The sequence below is a fragment of the Ailuropoda melanoleuca genome, chromosome 6 (assembly GCF_002007445.2).
Source record: "Ailuropoda melanoleuca isolate Jingjing chromosome 6, ASM200744v2, whole genome shotgun sequence".
Classification (NCBI taxonomy): Eukaryota; Metazoa; Chordata; class Mammalia; order Carnivora; family Ursidae; genus Ailuropoda; species Ailuropoda melanoleuca.
In genome coordinates, this window is record NC_048223.1 from 14,128,713 (window position 1) to 14,143,424 (window position 14,712).

The window sequence follows — 14,712 nt, forward strand, 5'->3', positions numbered from 1 at the left end:
TCTCTTTCGGAGTGATGGGATCTTGCAAGGGTGTGGGCCTCTGTGAGAACAACCCAAGACTGTGAATGCTGGGTCCCTAAGCATGCAGGGGAATGCCAGGGTGATCAGAACGGGGTGTGACAGTGTTCCCATGCAGGAAAGCATGTCTCTGCCACTGACAGGCCTGTTGCAGGGGAGTCCCCACCTGTGTGTGTGCACGTGACGGGAGTGGTGGGCTGAGCACGCCCAGCTGGTGCGTGTGCGTGCCTGTGTGCCTGTGTGTCTGTACCCGAGCCTCCAGAGGCACTCTGACACCAGAGCAGTGGGAGGGAGAATGCTGACTGGGAGCAGTGCCCAGCACAGCGGCTGAGTCTGTGTCCATGGGCAGCCACACACACGTCAGTGCCTTGGCCTCTCAGGCTGGGCAGCAGCTCACCCTCCTCTCAGGCACCTGCTGTGTTTGACTCTCTTGCAGGCTCTGGATGCTTTGTTCTCAGCCCTCCACTGGGGCTTTGATGGGCTGAGCACGCTGTGGTTTATCCAGGAACTCGGCAGCTTCTGAGGGAGGCTGTGGGATTATCTCAGCAGGTAGTGGGTGGGCATGGGCTGCCCACGGCAGGGGTTTCCCTGGGCAAGGGCTCCTTCCTTATCCTGCCAGGGTACCCACCCATTTCCACCGAACCTTCTCTGGCTCCTCACCCGGTGGCCCAGGCCACACCCAGACGCTCACTCCCTTGCTCCCCTCCTCACTGTGCAGGGCAAGTCTCCAGTCTCTCGTCTGCTACCACACCTGGCGGGGCCAAGAGTCAAAGACGGGTCCAGGCTTTCATTTCTACAAATGGAAATTCTTGGGAGCTCTGATAGGAAGCTTGGGAGTTCTGATAGGGTGAAACTCTGAGGAGAGTGAAAGAAGTTACAAGGGCTTGCTAAGCAACTTACCAGCCTCCAGAACTTTTTTGGGTACAATAGGAAGGAAAAAACTACCCATCTGTACAAAGAATTTATAATTCCTTTTAATCTCTTCACATCCACTTACTTTTGGCTTATGGGTGCCTCGGTATTATTGGTTATCAAGCATTGGCCAAGCCATTGCCTCTTCTTGTGCAGTAGCGGCCGCACTTCTGTGTCCATTTCTCTCCTCCGCCCTGCTGGCTGGTGACAGGTATATGCGAGCTGCCAGGATTGCCACAGGGCCCAAATACTCAAGGTGGTTGTAATTGTAGCCTGGGCTCCATGCCCCGAATAAACAATGGGGAGTGTGTAACAGGAGGGACATTCTCTGCCACCAGAAAAGAAAGATCGGAGAAACTAACCAGGGGAGGGGACAGGAGTAAAGAGCCTCCAGGGAGAGTGAATGGCCCCCACCCTCAAAGACTCTGAGAAAACACCTCATCTCACAGGGGCTATTTTCCACTCAGTTTCCACTTTCTACCACAGGCTGAATGGAGGTAGCTTGGTACCTGAGAAGAGGCCCAGGTGGTGGGTAGCACAGGAAGAGAAGAAGGTGCCCGGGGGCTGGAACAGGGAGGGCACTTTGCTCATTTTTTTTGTTTTTGTTTTTTTTAATAATAATATTTTTTTATTATATTATATTAGTCACCATACAGTACATCCCTGGTTTTTGATGGAAAGTTCGATGATTCATTACTTGCGTATAACACCCAGTGCACCATGCAATACATGCCCTCCTTAATACCAATCACCGGCCTAGCCCATCCCCCCACACCCCTCCCCTCTGAAACCCTCAGTTTGTTTCCCAGAGTCCATAGTCTCTTGTGGTTCATTCCCCCTTCTTTGCTCATCTGAACTGGTGGGAATCTGTTGGAGGGATTTTTACAGGGTCAGGACAGGCTCTGATCTCCATTTTCAGAAGATCTTGCTGACATAGCATGTGATCGTATTTCCATGAAGTGTAGCACAGGCAGCCTGACCTGTGCTGCTGGAAGTCAGGAGAGTTGTTCCCCAGGAGGTGGGGAGTGGCTGAGAAGGGCACAAGGGGCTTCTGGGAAGCAGGGCATGTTCTGTTTTTTGATCTGGGTACTAGTCCCTTAAGTGTCCTCAGTTTGTGAAATTCTGTCAAGCTGTTCTCTGTGACCTATGCCTTTTTTGTGTCAATGTTATACTTAAAGTTTCTGAAAAGATGACTACTGGCCCAAGAGCAGATTGGAAGGAGGAAGGAGTGGGCTTAGAAGAAGGGTAGGAACCTTGTCACCGTGACCAGGCGGAATCTGATCGTGACTGGAGTAGAGGGTGGCAGTGGAGCTGGAGAGTATGGCGTGGATTTGAGTCTTGGTTTGGAGGTTGATGTCCCAGGGCAAGAACTGAAACTGAGAAGAGGAGAAGATCCAGGGGAAGATAATGGTTTGGGTCATGAATTTCAGATACTGGTGTGGCGTCAAAGCTGAAATGTGTGGAATGCAGTTCACTGTGTGGCCCGGGGTAGAGGAGGGGAGGTCTGCCCTCCAGCAGTGGCAGGAGGCTTCAGCGGGCCTCAGGGGTGGCCCTGCAGGGGGTGAGTGGGGTGCCCAGGGCTAGCCTGTATAGAGAGAAGGGCAAAGTTTCTGAGGACAGAGCCCAGATACCATCCTCATCAGGTGGGGAGCCAGAGAAGGGCTCCCCCGAGGATTTCTAAGAAGGGACAGTCAGTCAGAGCAAGAGCGCTGGGATGGCAGATAACATCACAAAGGTGAGGGAAACCAAATGTGTCGAATGCTGCGGAACTTAGGTAAAGTCACCTTTGGAGACCACTGGAGTGGACAGCAATCTTTTTTTTTTTTTTTTTTTAAGATTTGTTTACTTGAGAGAGAGAGAGCATGCGTGCGGGGGGAGGAGCAGAGGGAGAGAATCCCAAGCAGGCTCCCCCCTGAACTGGGAGCCCGATGCAACACAGGGCTGGATCCCACGGCCCTGAGATCATGACCTGAGCTGAAACCAATCGTCAGACGCTTAACTGATTGAGCCACCCAGGCACCCCGATAGCCAGCAATCTTGACAAAAACAATTTTAGGGATGCCTCCTTCCCCCAAATTCTCATAAGATTGGGCAGCTCGGTGGGGCAGGATGTTGGCCTTATTTGGCCTCAGCTGGCTTCTGCCACTTACCGGCTGTGTGACATGGGACAATTGTGTAAGCTTCCCTGAACCTCTGTTTCCTCATCCATAAACAAAAGGAATTCTGCCTACCTCTCAGGGTAGTATGAGGATTAACTGAATGCAGCAAATATTGATTGGACATTTATGATGTGCAGCATAGCCAGATGCAAAAGATACAGGGTGACTAAGACTGACACATGGGGAAAGACAAAATAAGTAAACAAACAAGATGATGTGAAGAAAAGAGTCCCTTGGTGCTTCCCTGTGGCCACAAGCCAGCTTTCCTCCTGGCCAGCTTCCTGGGGATCCACCTCAAGGTTCTGAACTCCTCGGATACCATATCCCCAAGCCCCATTTTTCTCTCTCTCTGGAAAACCAGCTTCCCCTCCTTGAGGACTTCATCTTCAAACCCTTCAGGGAAGTGAGGGGAAAATATTAACAACCTATCTTGTTACTATAAAGAATAGGAAGAATATAAAATATGGTGAAGTCTCCCTATTAATATAGTTTGAATGTGCATTTCCTGCCATAAATGGTTTCAAAGCAGTTTCCCTAACGGTGTCTTATTTCATTCTAACAAATTACTCCTGTGCCAACTTCCCAAAAAGACAAATGACACTGTACTCCACGAAGGGAAGCTTTTCTGACTTAAAAAAGAAGAAATAACTGTGGGAATTTCTGCAGAAGAATTTGGACACGTATTCACATAAATGTCAACGATAGGTTTGTTTCAAAGTTTTTATTTTTCTGAGGACCCTTGAGCACCACGCTCCTAGCTATTCTGATAAATTCATTTAGTCTCATGTGCTCATGTTTCATTTCTTCCAGAATTTTCTTTTTAATCTATGATTTCTAAAGCCCAGACTGCAGTTTCCCATCATCCCAGGCCATCTCTTACCCTCTGTTCTTCATTTTATCTTCCCTCGCAAATGATACCAAATCAATCCAGCCATCTGCCTTTTCCCTCCCTGGGGCCGAGGGTCAGACAGGAGAAAACCTGAACAGAGCAACCACAGCCAGAAGTATCTGAGGATCCCCGGTGTCAGGAGCTACAGAGCTCATGTCCCTCCCTTTTCCGTGCCTGGTGTCCCCTCAGACAAGGATGCCTCAGTGACAACCCACGCGTTTTTTTACAGATGGTTCTGATCTCTATACTCGCCAGGGCCCCCAGGACTCTGGCTTATCAAAGGCCTTTTCTAGCTCATAATTAATATTAAATACAAAAACACAAAATAATAACAAAAACTAAAAGAATTAGGCAGGTTGGGATTTCCAGTGTCCATCCTCACTTCATCCTACATAGAGGCCGTCAGGTGAGAGTTTTATCTAAGCTGAGTAGACTAAACTGAAAAATGACCAAAAGATCTCGCCTAATTCAATTCACTGGGAGCCTGACTCTGACCCCCGGGCAGTATGAAAGTGGGAGAGGGTCCACTTGGGCATGGCGCTCATCTGTGCCTACTGTAGTTTTCTGTAGCCTCCTGGCCTCTGCTGAGCCTCCGTCCTCCCTGAAGCAGCTCTCACAGGCCTCAGAGAGTGGCCTTTTTCAGTCATATTAGGAGAACCCTACCATACAGTAAGGACACTCTGGGCAGTAGAGGCTGGCAAGGGGGGGCTGGAGAGACTGGTCAGGGGCCTGGCTTGACTGGCCTCCCCTCTGGTTCCCAGTTGCAACTCTCCAGCCTGGCTACTTCTCCCTTAAGGAACACGGAAGCTGTAGTGGAAATCATGTTTTTCTTTTTAGATTATCCTGATTTTTAGACTTTCAAGGGCTCCCAGGACCCTGTCATATCAAAGGCTTTTACTAGTTCATAATAATACTAAAGATACCTTTTATTATCACCACTATGAATACCACCAACTTTGACCCAAGACTGGCTATTTTCAATCTCTGAGCTTTATCTTGTTCAGACATTCTTCCTGCATGGGAAAATATTTGATTTCCTGAATCATTTCTTGAAAGAGACATTTCCCTTTGGGGCCACGGGGCCATGGTTTGGATCCAAAGTCACACCCTGCAGAAGGTACAGGAGGGGTAAGCAGGCCAACTGGTGAAGGAGGCCTTTCACATCTGAGTCCTTGCTTTGCTCCCTTCTTTTTCTTTTGGTAGGACAGGAAAAAGGATCCCTGTCTCCCATACAGCTCTGAGGGGCCTCTCAGGTGGGCCTCGGAAGAGCCCATCCAGAGACCTGCCTCTCCTTTCAGAAGCCTACGTGTCTCAGGTCACTGGGAAACAGCAAGGAATTACCCTTTCTGAGTTGCCTTCTTCGTCCCCATTTGCCCTATGGCCTTTTTTGCCCAGAGCCTCACCTCCTAGGTCTTACCCAAGTGGTGAACTGCCAGCCAGGACTGAGAATGGGCTTTGAGGGTAGAGACACTGAAAGACACAAATACAAGTGGAGACGGGCAGACACCCAGAGCCAGTACCACTCTCTGGTCATGACCTTCTGTTGGAGACAAACCAAGCACTTTGGAAGATTCTGGTCAAATAAATGAGGTACCAGAATGCATGAATGTAGTCGGGAGGTATGGGGGAGATTTGTAGAGAAAGACCTGGGTACCCGTTTTTGTTTGACTACTTAGTCCACTGACAAGTGTACACTACTTCTTATCCCCATTGGAAAAGTGGGCACAGAAGTATCAATTTGTTTGCTAGGCTAGCATCAGGAAAGATGTTGGGTTTATGATTCAAGATGGCAGACTGGACACATATTTGTCTCCCCTCATCTCCATCGCCCTCATAATAATGAGAATAATGAATGAAAGAATGGTGAAAGCTAGTAACAGAAAAAAGAGGAAAAGGGGAAAGAAGTTATGAGTAGATGAACAGTTGCAAAAATTTCAGCAAGGTGGAGACAGTTAGGAACGTCGGTGGACCAAGGAAGGGCCGCTCTCCGGTGAGTGCATGGGGCCTATGGTATGGGGAGTCCTTGGACTGGGCACAGCCCTAGAGAACAACAGACTTAGAATGAGTAGGTGTGGTAGAGACAGAAATGAGAGGTGGGGCTGAACCCCAAAGGGTAATATAGAACATCCCTTTACCTCTGGAAAGCACAGGTCACCTTCCCCATGAGCTGAGGAACCATCAGCTAGCATGGGCGTGCATGGAGCAGGGAAGCCCTGCTCCTTTGGGCTCCCGGCTGGCTTGCCATAGAGGAAGTGGTCCAGTATTAACTCACATATACATAGAACGATTACAAGTTGGGAGGAGCAGGGAGAGGGGTGGGAGACACAGAGTGAGGGAGCTAAGTCCTCTCCTCTAATGGCATGCGGTCTACAGTGACAAGTCAGGGAGTCGCAGAACAAGTGTATTATTTTGATATGCGTGGATGTCATGCACAGGAAAGCTGACCCAGATGTGGCTGTCCCTGGCCTGCTGCACTGGTGGCGTGCTCGAGCTGAGTGCAGGCCTGGGCCTCGGCGTTCTAAGCCCTTCCGTGTTACTTGTTTTTTTTAAAACATATGCACATAGTACATTGATTCAGAATGAAGAGGAAAGATGAAAAAGAGAAAAGAGATGGAAGTGGATTTGTGATTACATAGGAGGGATTTCAGTTGACTGTGAAAAGGGGTTTCTGAATGCCAGGTGTCGCTCAAACCCCCTCGGGTTGTCAGCGTGGCCGTGCAGTTCTGGTGCTTCCCCCCAGATGTGTGAGGCTGTCTGGGGTGCCGTCAGCTCCAGCCTAGGGACAGGGGCAACAGAAGGGACGCTGGGGCCAGATTTTGACTCCCAGAGGTTGGAGGAATGAAAGCAAGCAGCACTGTGGGGTCTCCTCCCTTCCTCAGAGAGAACTGTAGAGTGGCCCTCAGCATAGCCCTGAGCTCTCCCCAAATTGCTGGGGAAAGTGACAATAAGGTCCTACTGTGCTCTTCTTTTCTCTTTCTTCTCTCTCTCACTCCCTGCCACCTTCTCTCCCTCCTTCCTTCCCTCCCTCCTTTTCCTCCTTCCCTCCTTCCTTCCTTCTGAAGAACAGCTCCGTTGAGATTGCTGGCAGCTGCCACTTGTGGGGGGGGGGTGAAGCAGTTGTTCAAACTGGGCGGTCATAGCCTATGTCTCAGTCAGGCCCCACCTCCTGCCCCTGTGGGATTTTCTTACCATTCCTAGTCTCCCTCAGTATATTAAATTATCTCAGAGACATCACATCCTAGTGGACATCAGGCCTCAAGTGAAGTTTTTGGAATTTTGCCTTCCCCGGGATATGTGTGGGCAAAATCAGAAGTGGTTGACAGCAGAGGTGGTGATCAAACAGGTAGCAACCTCATGGGGATCACATTTCAGAACTTCTGTCCAGGTTCCCTATAATCACACGTGGATGCCTCAGATCATCATCTGAATGCTTGGTTTGGAAAAGAGGATGAACGGGTAAAGTAAGGGACACCACGCCCTGGCTGCACTTTGACCCTTTCTCATGCATCCTGAGCTGCGAGGTTTCCCTCCTTGTCCTTATGGTTCACCCTTTATGGCTATATTACTTACATCGGGAAGCTTGTCCAGGGCCAGGGGCCCCACTCTGAACCTCCACTTGCCATCGCAGAAGCTCATCAGCCTATTGTAGCTCTTTGGCATGGGTAGCAAAAAGATTTCTCTTCATTAGGAGAAAGATCTTCATGACCACCCCAGTTTCCTCTCCAGGCCTTCTCTTCACGTTTATTAGGGTTGGGAGAAGGAATGGAGCTGTGGGTGTGAGCATTTGGGTCTTAGAGCTTACAGCTCACCACACCCTGTGGTAACATTCCCTTGCATTAGCCTTCTGCTCGAGCTTCCTTCTGCAAGATGGTGTCTAAAGACATGTGTGGTTTTACACACATGGAACCTAGCTGTTTATACTGGCATACCGCACAGACTTCACCATTTACATGGGTTCTGACCCTTTCAAAGTGGGATCCTTGAATAAATAAATGTATTCCAATGATGCCGCCAATGCTTATAATATTAAAAAACAAAATGGGGCACCTGGGTGGCTCAGTTGGTTAAGCGTCTGACTCTTGATTTCAGCTCAGGTCATGATCTCAGGGTCTGAGAATCAAGCCTCACATTGGAGTCCACACTGGGCTTGGAGCCTGCTTGAGATTCTCTTTCTCTCTCCCTCTGCCTCTCCCTCCATTCCCCCCCACTCTGAAAAAACAAAACAAAACTGTGGAATTCCCTTCAAAGCCTCAGAACATCATTTTGAATACTTTCATGGTTGCAAGTCTATTTAAAAATTAGTTTTTCCTTAAATCAACTCTATTGAAATATAGTTTATATATAACAAAGTGCTCAGATTTTAAATGATTGATGAGTTTTGACAAATGTGTACATCATGTAAATACTGCCACAATCAAAATATAAAATTTGTACCACCCCAGAAAGCCCCTTCAGACATAAATGCAAACATCAAACTTTTTAGTTTGGGTTTAGAAACACCCAACAATGATTTAGCATTGAGCCAAGTAAATGAGTGGGGCAGCAGAGTGGACTCAATGCTGCTTTGTGCCTTGTGACCTTTGCGGCCTATGGCCTGACCTAAGGCAGCACTGAAGGGGGGCTCATATATGACTGAGGACAGACCATTGGAATGAACCTGCAGCTTCCTGAGTGATTACTCTGATGGACGAGCTTCTGGAGCAAGGACTCATGAGTTAGAGTATTTAAAGACACATTCATTCACTTGACAACAACTGAGCCCCAGCTATGGACCAGGCATCATTCCAGGCAATGGGAGAGTGGCACCCTAAAAACCATTCATCATCTTTCCTCCCTGCAGTCTCTGTCTGGTGGGGGGACATGCCAGTAAGTGAGAATGATGTAATTTTAGGAAGCTAAGAAGTCAAAAAAGTAGAGTGAGGGGATAGAAAATCATAGTGTGCTATTTTAGGAAAGATAATACAGCCATGTAACACATCTTTATTTTATTTTCATTTTGTGAAGAAATCACAAGGCTGATTCTACCGTAAGCTGCTTTTTAAAGTGACATGGGATCTTCCTGAAAGTGTATTTTGCAAAGTGCTAGTATCTGTTATATGTGTATATATATTAGACTGTGTGTTGGGGGAGGAGGGTTCCATGGTTGGAGAAGTATGGAGAAAGTTGGATAAAACAGTTAAGCAGTTCTTCACCAAAGACTTTTGCAGAGTCTTTAATATGCTAACACAAATTGTAAATCTTCATGAGGCAGGATGATAGTAAGCAAAACTTTCCATACTTTTTTCTCCTGGGAATGCTTTCAACTTCAAGCATCTCGAGTGAGTGGTGTTCTGCGTGGCACCTTGTGGGAAATTCTGCTCTAGAGTTCTCATGCAGCAGGAGGATGGAAAGCAACAGAGAGGCTCAGTTACTTGGGCGAGTGAGGGGAGTGGAAGAAGTCTCCACTCACTGAACATCCCTCACGTGTGCGACACTCACTGTGGCCCAGGCAAGGGGGCCAAGGGCTTAGACGTGCCCCTGTGGAGGCCCCATGACAGCACCATGAACAGGAATCATCATCGCTCCCGTTTCTTAGCAGGGAAGCTGCTAGCAGAGAGGTAAGATAAGGAGCCAAGGGTCACGCCGTCCCTTGCAGAGTCTGCGTGTTTGACTCTGAATCCAAACTATCCACACCCATAACACTGTGTTGTCTGAAGGATGGTGGAGGGTGACGGCAGCCCGACTAGCAAACCTTTTCCTTCTCCCACCATTGCATCCACGTGGACTCTTAAACCCCGTGTTCTATTTCTCCTGCAAGGGTCAGTGTTCGCTGCTCCATCTCATGCTGGCCATGGAGTGGGTTCTCGATAAGGTCAAGCAGTGCATCAGGTCCAGTCCACATAAGCTCAGGAGGTGGGGTCAGATGGCTGTGACCCTGAGCGGCCCTGGCCAGATAGCTCTCCTGGAACTATCCATCCACTTCTTCCCCTTGCTGGCATTTTCTCCCCTGTGGCTGTGCATCTGCTCATTCCTCTCCATCTGCTGAAGCCACTGGAATGAGGGGCCCACATGGATGCCAGCACTTCTACCAGGACACCCGGGAAGCACCCAGACCTGACAGGGCTGCAGTGGCCAAAAGTGATGAAGTTGGCTTTGTGAGGGGGCATAGGACGTGGAAAGGTGCTGGCTGGCTCTAGGCAGAGTCTCCCACCTATCGAGGGGGAGAAAATAGGGGATTTCTGTATTTCCTGGAAAGAGAAAAGGCAATGTCTTTCAGGAAAGACCTGAGACATTTTTTCCCCCACTGTCCTCACCTTCCTCTCATGAGACTGCTGGGGAATTTGGTAGAGGTTAGTCACTCCTATTAATTCATTACGAATTTGGTTAGAGGGAGACTGGTCTTTTCTGAGCTTAATGCTCAGAAACTCGGGTGTTCCAAAACTGAACTTGCTGTCCTCCCTCTCTGTATATCCCTCCACCTGGGGCCCCTGTCTCCACACATGGCCTTGCCCCCTTCCTGGCATCGAGGCTGGAAACTCTCCTTCTTTTCTTCTACCTTGAATTGGTTCACCTGAATTTGGTCCAGACCTCATACTCTCTCCCAGGCTGTTATGACAGCCCTCACTCCTGCTGGATGCCACCTCTACTGCCCACCATGTGCCAAGCCAAGAGGCCTCTGCAGCCACAGGGTACTGGGATTTTTAGAATCAACTTTGAACTAGACACATAACTGAGCCCCATGCTGGGCAAAACAAGCCAAGAAGACGTAGTTATTGAGACCAACATGGGAGAGATAATTCGTGTCTGTGAGCAAAGACACAGACAATGAATGTGTGCTGTGGGGAACTTGAGTTGTATGACCTTGTTGAAGTTTGAAGGGCAAGGTGTGTGGCAGCAGGTGTTGCAAGCAATCTAGTGCTGCATTACAAAGCAACCCAGAACTTAATGCTTCAAACCATGACAGCGTTCGGTCTGTTCACACATCTGTCATCTATATAAGGCTTGGTGGGATAGTTCATTTTTGCTCCACTTGGCATGAAGGCTGGGGCTGGAATCCTCCAGAGGCTCTTTCAGCAACATGTCTGGCAGTGGATGCTGGTTGCAGACTGAAACTTTAGCTGAAGTTGGCAGGAACAGTGACATGTGACCGCTCCGTGAGCAGGGAAGACTGGACTTCCTTACAATGTGATGTCTGGCTTCTAAGGATCCCAAGAGAGAAGGAGCCAGACAGCTCCTCTATCAGGACTTAGCTTCAGAAGCTACATAGCATCACTCTGCTTCATTGTCTTTATTAGAAGCAAGTAACTAAGATCAGCTCCGATTGAAGGGGAGGGAACACAGACCCCACCTCTTGAGGAAGGAATGTCACTGTCACGCTGGAAGAGATGGGTGAAGGACAGGAGACACTGGTGTAGCCATCTTCGTAAACTACCGTCAGCCACAGCAGGCATGGCACCGGAGGCAGGCAAGGTCTAGGGTCTACAGCATCTTAAACAGCGAACCAAAGGCATGTGGTTTTTATCTTGTAGGGTGCAGGGGGGCCAGCGAACGGTGTTCATTTGGGATAGCCCGCTCACATCTGAGTTTGAGAAAACTGTCCTGGGGGTGGTGGAATGCAGGGTTTTCAGGGGGCATGCGGGATGCCAGTGAGGGATTGCTGCAGTAATCCGGGGAGAGAGGTGGGCCGGAGACAAGGCATAACCCGCACACACAGCACAGGGCAAGTTGGAGAGGTGCCAACGGGAAATCAGGGGGCTTCCACCACTTTTGATTCAGGAGGCCTGGCTTTGGGCCTGACTTCTATATTTCAAAGACACCACCACCTCCCACCTGGTGATTATGGATCAAAACTGAGGTAAGAACCACCAATTTAGCCCAATTACCTCACAGGGAAATCAAGGGCTCAAGAGGGCGGGAACTGGCTAAGGTTGCTCAGTGGAGTGAGCGGCAGGCCCAGAACTGGTCCAGCCCAGGTTTCTCAAGTGCGTAGTCCCTAAGCCCAGAGCACCGACTGCATGCAGGGTGCTGGGCAGGCACTTGGCATCCCCCTCTCTGTACTTCAGTTTCCCCGTTTGTAAAAGACAGGGGGACTAGTTTTCAAAAATGCCTTTATCACAAAAACTCAAGAATTCCAATATATGAGGTGAAGCAGAGCAGAGGCTCCCCAGGGAGGCAGGGATGGAGCACTGCCTCTGCCTTCACATGTACAGGCTTCCTTCTGTCCCTGTTGAGGAGCGAGGTGGCCGCAGGCTCAGGAAGGAGGCAGTTGGGAGAGGCATGGGGTTCCGTGGGTGTAATGGCCTCCTTGGGTTTGGAAACTGTGAGATGGTGTGTGGGCAGGCAGCCAGTGCCGGGCCCTGTCAGAAGCCCCAGGCTGGCCTCACCAAGGCTCTGCCTTGGCAGGTAGGAGAGGGAATGTCAGCTCTAATCCTGCAGCCCGGAGAGGGGCCCCTGCACACGGGGTGGGCTCGGCTGTGCAAGGAAACGGAAATGAAGGTGGAGCCCCAGTAGCTGTCCTAAGATGCCAGCCCTTCAATTAAGGGAAGAACTTTGGCAGGCTATGAAACATCAGGGCACCCCACCCTTCCCTGAAGGAAAAGTGCAGTCTTCAGAAAGGGGCACCTTACGGGGGAGCTCAGGGATGTGGAGCTCCTGGCTCTGAGCCTGCTCTGGCCCAACCCACCAGCCGAGAACCCAGGAAATCCCAGAGCTCAGCCTGGAGCCAAGTCCAGATGCTACAAACCGCTGTCCAGCCTCCTAGCTGTGTATCTGTCCCATCAACCCAAAACTTACATTCACGTTTACTCATACCCATAAGACAGGCACGTGGGATGGGAGAGGATACAAAGACAATGGCCTGGGGCTTTCCCGGGGCCCCTATCATCTGTCCAGGAGAAGCAAGCGCAATCACAGATACCCCAGATAAGAGGTGATGACAAGCTGGGCGGTAGCCGTTCAAACCAGGTGGTTTGCATCATCATGATGCATTAGAGGTGAGCCTCAGAGAATGAGTGTTGAGGGTGGAGACGGGAATGGAAGACAGGTCAAGAGGAGTGAAGCAATGTGGCCTAGGGCTTCTTGTGCCCCTGGGAGTAACCTGGACTGGTGGGAGAGTCACCTCCAGGCCTCCCAAGACACAAGCGGGAGGGCAGAGCAGTGCCCGCTGGGTACGGTGGTGCGGTGAGGGAACTCAGCAATGCCGAGTGCCCTCGATGTGGGCCTGGTGAGTCAGGCCTTTGCCTCAGGGGCGCTTCTCGAGTCCTGAGGTTTTTCAGGGCCATTTCTGCCGACTGGGATGTGGATGGCAGGAGTGGGAATGGCTGACAGCACGGAGCGAGTGCACGGGGTAAAGCACTGGTGTAACCATGACACTGTTTCACCCTCAGGACCATCCTGTGATGGAAGTGTTCCCAAGGAACAGGTGAGGCAACAGGCCAGCCTGCTGGGCCGCCATGCCGCAGAGGTCCCACGGTGGAAGGCCAAGGTCCTAGTGGGGCTGGCGGTCCCGGGCCTCACCGGCCAGTGTGTCTTCCTGCAGGTGTTCGTGCTCTGCCATGGCCTCCTGCAGCTCTGCCAGCTCCTGTACAGCGCCTACTTCAAGAGCAGCCTCACCACCATCGAGAAGCGCTTCGGGCTCTCCAGCTCCTCCTCAGGCCTCATTTCCAGCTTGAACGAGGTAAGCAGGAGGTTCTGGTCCCTCAGACCCCACTTGTGCACCCGCCTGATCCCAGGGTCCTGCTGGGGGCTCTGGGAGGGGCAGGGGAATGGGGAGCTGGGAGGTACACGTGGGGAATAGGGACCGCTAGATGCAGCAGGCGTGGTGGCAGCTACAGTTCCTGAAGCTTCCCTGCACCAGGCCCTCAGCAAAGAGCATCTGGCAGCGCCTGAGCTTGGCGCCTAGCCACCGCAGCCCCGTGAGTCCTCCCACCTGACAGATGAGAGCGCTGGGGCTGAGCGTGGGCAGCGGCTTGCCCCGGGGGTGCAGGGCTGTCTGCCTCCATACTGTGTCTCTCCGACTGAGTTCTGTGACCACTCACAAGTTTACGTGGCCTCTGCTCATCCACAGTCCGGGGCTAGATGAGTCTTAGCCGTGCAGGTGGAGAAGCAGCCCCAGGCCCAGCGGCTCCTGTCTTACGCCGATCACGGGAGCCAGAGCTGCACAATGGCCTTGACTCCCAAGCAAGGTCAGATCTCTATGACCTCCCTGCAACGGGGATTTCACACCGTCCCTCAGTGACTGCACATCAAAATTAGAGGAAGATGGGGTGGCCCCAGAGATCGGGAGTGGAAGGTCAGAGGGCAGGATCAGCTAGGGGTCACTGGAAATCAGGGAGAAAGAGGCAGAGAAGGCAGCAGAGCCCCCTCCGTTGTAGCTGCAACACTGGTGGTTCCACGTGAGGAGATGGGGCTCCCTGGCCTGGCTTCTCTCTTCTCCTTCCGCAAGGCCCATTGTTCTGGGATGGAGGCATGGCCTCCCCCTCCCAGAGCAGAAGTCGATCTTCCCTTGACTTAGTGGAAATCAGGCTGATGTAGTAATTTAGAGCCTGGCCTCCACCAGAGCAGCTTCTAAGATAGAGCCATAAGAGAAAGTGGGGTGCCCCCTAGCACCACCCTCAGCCACTGCCTCTCAGTTTCCCCATCCCCCATCCTGCTTCCAGCTGGAAACGCTCCTTTGCCCTCACTCCTTCACCCTCAATGGCTGACACAGCAGTGCCCTCAGGAGCCCCTGCCCTGTCCAGGTCCCCCTTGCAGTCC

General features: G+C 50.9%; 1 protein-coding gene across 2 annotated transcripts in view; it reads left to right on the plus strand.

Moving 5' to 3' along the window:
* Positions 1 to 14,712, plus strand: part of SLCO2A1 (solute carrier organic anion transporter family member 2A1) — a 79,436-nt gene that overhangs the window by 22,364 nt on the left and 42,360 nt on the right. The window contains exons 1-2 of one of the 2 annotated variants that reach the window (XM_034661975.1): positions 12,062 to 13,378; positions 13,496 to 13,633. In XM_034661975.1, coding sequence (XP_034517866.1) covers positions 13,253 to 13,378; positions 13,496 to 13,633 — 264 coding nt within the window. In that variant the 5' untranslated portion in view covers positions 12,062 to 13,252. Of the gene's footprint in view, positions 1 to 12,061; positions 13,379 to 13,495; positions 13,634 to 14,712 lie in introns of those variants that run through there. The other variant, XM_034661976.1, reaches the window with a different exon arrangement.